The 4,108-nt window shown below is 43.5% G+C and overlaps 1 protein-coding gene across 1 annotated transcript; it reads right to left on the reverse strand.

The window, feature by feature from the left end:
* Nucleotides 1-1,195: 1,195 nt before the first annotated feature.
* Nucleotides 1,196-2,236, reverse strand: LOC137028342 (olfactory receptor 10A2-like). The gene has a single exon (XM_067397103.1). It carries the CDS (start codon nt 2,171-2,173, stop codon nt 1,196-1,198), a length of 978 nt encoding a protein of 325 aa, XP_067253204.1. The 5' UTR covers nt 2,174-2,236.
* Between the last annotated feature and the right edge of the window lie 1,872 nt (nt 2,237-4,108).

Below are 4,108 nucleotides of genomic sequence, written 5' to 3' on the forward strand. Positions count from 1 at the left end.
CCTGATTCACTGATCTCATCCAGAGTCTGATCTATAAGCGATATCGAGAGCTAATCCGTGCGTTTCATGTTTATTCTGAACTTGCCTTTGCTGTTTGTAAAGATATTAAGAGTTTACTTCAAGAAGGTTTTTATAACGTGTCCAGAGCAACTGCTCTCTCTGAACTTGTCTAGCCGGGCACATTTAATTTCACAAACAGGAAACATGTTACATTTTAAAAGTCCATTTTAAAGGAGTACATTCATCGACATAAGTGGCCTGCTGAAAAATCCAACTAAAACCAGCCTAAGCTGGTCAGACTGGTCATAGCTGGTTTTAGAGGGGTTAAATGACAGCAGGGTAAAATGACAGTACGTGTAATTACAATTTCTATCCACAAGATGGCAATGTTATATCAGACACATTTAGTAAATCAAGTCAAAGTAGTATTTCTACATATTTCATGCATATGATTTATTTTTGTCTCAGCTAGCATGACCTTTCTGAACAAATGCTGTTTAGAGAGCCAGCAGTTTAAACCTTGGTGGAGAAGGTAAACCTGGCCCCAGCTTTGGAGACCAGCAGCTTTTGATTTTCATCAGAGACATATCTACTGTAAGACACAGGGTGAAGACAGTTTACAACAGTGCAGTTATTAAAAAGAAATACTTTATGTTAGAAACTTTAAGAAAGTTTTATGTGTGTGACATAAAAATACAGAATAAGGTTGATGAGGAATTGAGTAACATAGACAATCAAAAGCCACAGTTTTAATCAGATGAACACTGCACTCACATTATTGACAGCTTTTTCAGACATGTAAACATTTTGTGAATATAAAACATTGTTATCATACTAACTATATATTATTTCTGTCCATTCTTAATTTATTTAAGAACTTCAAGAATTTGCATTATTTAAAGTATCAAACAAAAACTGGCTGCATACAGCAATCTTCATAATGAGAGAAAACATGGAGATGTGCTCTCTATGAATATTAAATCAATGTTACAGTTTAATCGAGAAAATTCTCAAGATAACTCATTTTTACAAGTTACCTGTAGATCAAATGTAGAATTGGATATTTAAATCTGAAATGCAATGCATTTTAAAAACAAACAATACCTAAAGTATCACAGAAAGTCTCCAAAATAACATCAATCAAACAATCTCACATTCAGTCATTCAATGAATCACAACTATGTTTAAAACATTATTATGTATGTTTTAGAGGATGAACAGACAGTCTGTGGGTTAACAAAGAATAAATCCTGCTTCTAACCTCTTTAGTTTTCAATGAGTAAATGATGGGATTCACGCAGGGTGTGATGAGGGACGACAAAGACAAGCACACCGTTCTTACATTTGGGTTTATAATAATTCCAGAAAATCCAAGATTGAAGATAATAAAAATTGGAATGTAGAATATGGCTACTAACATGAGGTGTTCGGTGCACGTGGCCAGTGCCTTATAACGGCTCTGATTATTCTTCATTCTGAATACAGCGATCAATATACCCATGTAAGTAAAGAAAATAAAAATCAAAGGTACAAACATGAAGAGTATAGTTAAAGCAGTGGCAAAATTCCACTGGTGCATCGTATCGCTGCAAGCAAGTCTTAAAACAGGAGTATAATCGCAAAAATAGCTGTTGAGCTTAAGAGAGCCACAAAACGAGAGGGTCAGGATGGATGAAGTGCCGTAGAGTACTGTAGTAAGACCAAAGATCCAAATTGCAACAATTATGTAAGCCATTCTTGTGTTTGTGTTTATAGACTCCTGTCTTAAAGGTAAGCAGATCGCAACAAATCTGTCATAGGAAAGAACACATATGGAAAATGACTCAAGGAATAAAAAAGCATAGTAAATGTACATTTGCACAAGGCACAGTTTGAATGGCACAAAATTGTCTAGAACAAGGTAAGTCTTTATCATGCCAGGCACAAGAGAAGTGCTGAGAACAAGATCAACCAAAGCCAGATTACCAACAGCCATGAACTTTGGGACATGCAGTCGGTGGTCATAGAAAATGATAGTGATCAGAAAGACATTGCATATGACTGTGATCACATAAAGCACAGTGAGGAACATGACATAGATATTATTGTAAGGCATTGAACTCAAGGCAACAATGTAAAATCCTGCAGGCTGAATGATGGAATTGTTGGGGGCAGAATTCCTAGCATTCTGCATGGCCGTCTTTCTTTTACGACCCAGCTTCCTTGCAGTGTGCTTTGCTTCCAGTGGATGGGAAACCAGATATCTATGAGAAACAGTCACAAACAGTTTTACAATTCACCTGTGTTATTTGATGGCTTAAGCATCAAATTCAGCAGCAAGAATGAGAAAATAAACATAACATGTTACAATGACCGTCTTTAATATGTATACATGTCACAAAGTTTTGGTGGTTTGTGGATCATGCAAATCCTGAATGTTAACTTGATAATGTTTTTTGGGTAATATATTGTCCAATTGTCCTCCAGAGGTGTCATTAAAGAACCTCTAGTATGTAATAGTCTTGAGAGAAAAGACATTCATTAGTGTTTTTTGCTTCACTAATGTGAGATTATTGATGGTATAACTAATTGCCTTAAGAGTCACTAATTAGTCTGTTTTTGTGTTCATTTTTATAACAGCAATAAAATGTCCCATGTGGGATAATGCAAAGATTGTATTATGGAAAAAAAGTGTGAAAGAAAGGAAAAACTGTAAACATTTTCTGAAGCATCTTTTAAATATATATTGTGACGCGTGTCCCGAGCTCTCATCTGCGTCGCCCTGGAAACTGAGCAGGCACACCTGCACCTGCACATCACGGGATAAGCGGCCACACCTGAGTCCCATCAAGCGCTGCTCATTTAAACCCTGCAAGCGAACACAGAGGTGAGAGATGTCTCCGCAAGACTCGGCTAACCCTTTCTTTCATTGTGCCTACAGAGAGCAGCGTGTGACCACCAGCCCCAACGCCCACAGGAGAGCACGGACCCACAATGCACCAGCGCACCCAAAACAAGGAAGGCGAGCACCAAGCCACCTCACGGCAAGGCCGTTTTACCACCCTTTATCTGAATAGAAACCACCCTTCTGGGAACTTACCCTCCATCCTCGACTCGTGTCCTACTTCACCCCGTCACACTGGTGGAGAATGCGGGCATTACAGTGAAGAGGACATCGACGACCCCTCCTCACACAGTGTTCTGTTATTGAACTCGTGTGCTTTGTTTTTTTTGTTGTTTTTTTCCACGCTCTTTGCCTCACGTATTTTCTCTGGTTCCCCAGGTGGCGCTCCCCCTCCAACGATGGAAGAGCTGTTGAAGCACCTCACCGAGGTGAGCATCCGCCAGCAGCAAATTATGGAACACATTGCCTCCCGGCAGGGGGAAACCAACCGTGAGCTGGCCGCGCTCCGTCTCGCCATAGCCCCGTGAACTCCGCCACCTGACCCCCGTGTCCAGGCAACACAGCTATTACCCAGGATGACGGCACACAATGACGTAACGATGTATCTCCAGATGTTCGAGGCCGTCGCCATTCGGGAGGCGTGGGCCGAGGAGGAATGGGCACAGACCTTCGACCCGCGGCAGCCAGCCCGGGTTCAAGCCGCTAGCCTTTCCCGACTGGCCCAACACTGGTTACTGGCCGGGGGTCCCACCATACACCAGGTAGCGGAGCACGTTGGGGTCGACCGCCTTCTGCGTGCCCTTCCTTGTCCGCTACGGCAGGCAGCCGGTATGCAGAACTCAGCCAACGTGGACGAACTGGTCGAGGCCATAGAGCTGGCGGAGGCCACCCAACACCGAGAGGTAGGGGAGAGAGTGCCGCCATTCCCCTGAAGGGTGGTCCAGGAGCGGCGTGCGCCAGAGGGCACCCAGCGACTGATGAGCAGGCCGGCAGTTCCCGGCCCACAGGATGAGCCCTTGCCCACAGAAGCACCCACTTGGCCAAAGCCAAGACTAAACTCCCCGTTACCTGTGTGCACGGCGACACCAGAGAAGTGCCGGCGCGGTTACCATCGCTGCGTCAATCGGCGCCTGGCCAGTAGACGTCGGGCTCGTCAGGGATCTACCAGTGCCGTTCCTTCTCGGAAGAGACTGGCCAGGGTTCGACCGCCTATTCGCCGCCGTC

Source organism: Chanodichthys erythropterus, chromosome 10, assembly GCF_024489055.1.
Source record: "Chanodichthys erythropterus isolate Z2021 chromosome 10, ASM2448905v1, whole genome shotgun sequence".
Classification (NCBI taxonomy): Eukaryota; Metazoa; Chordata; class Actinopteri; order Cypriniformes; family Xenocyprididae; genus Chanodichthys; species Chanodichthys erythropterus.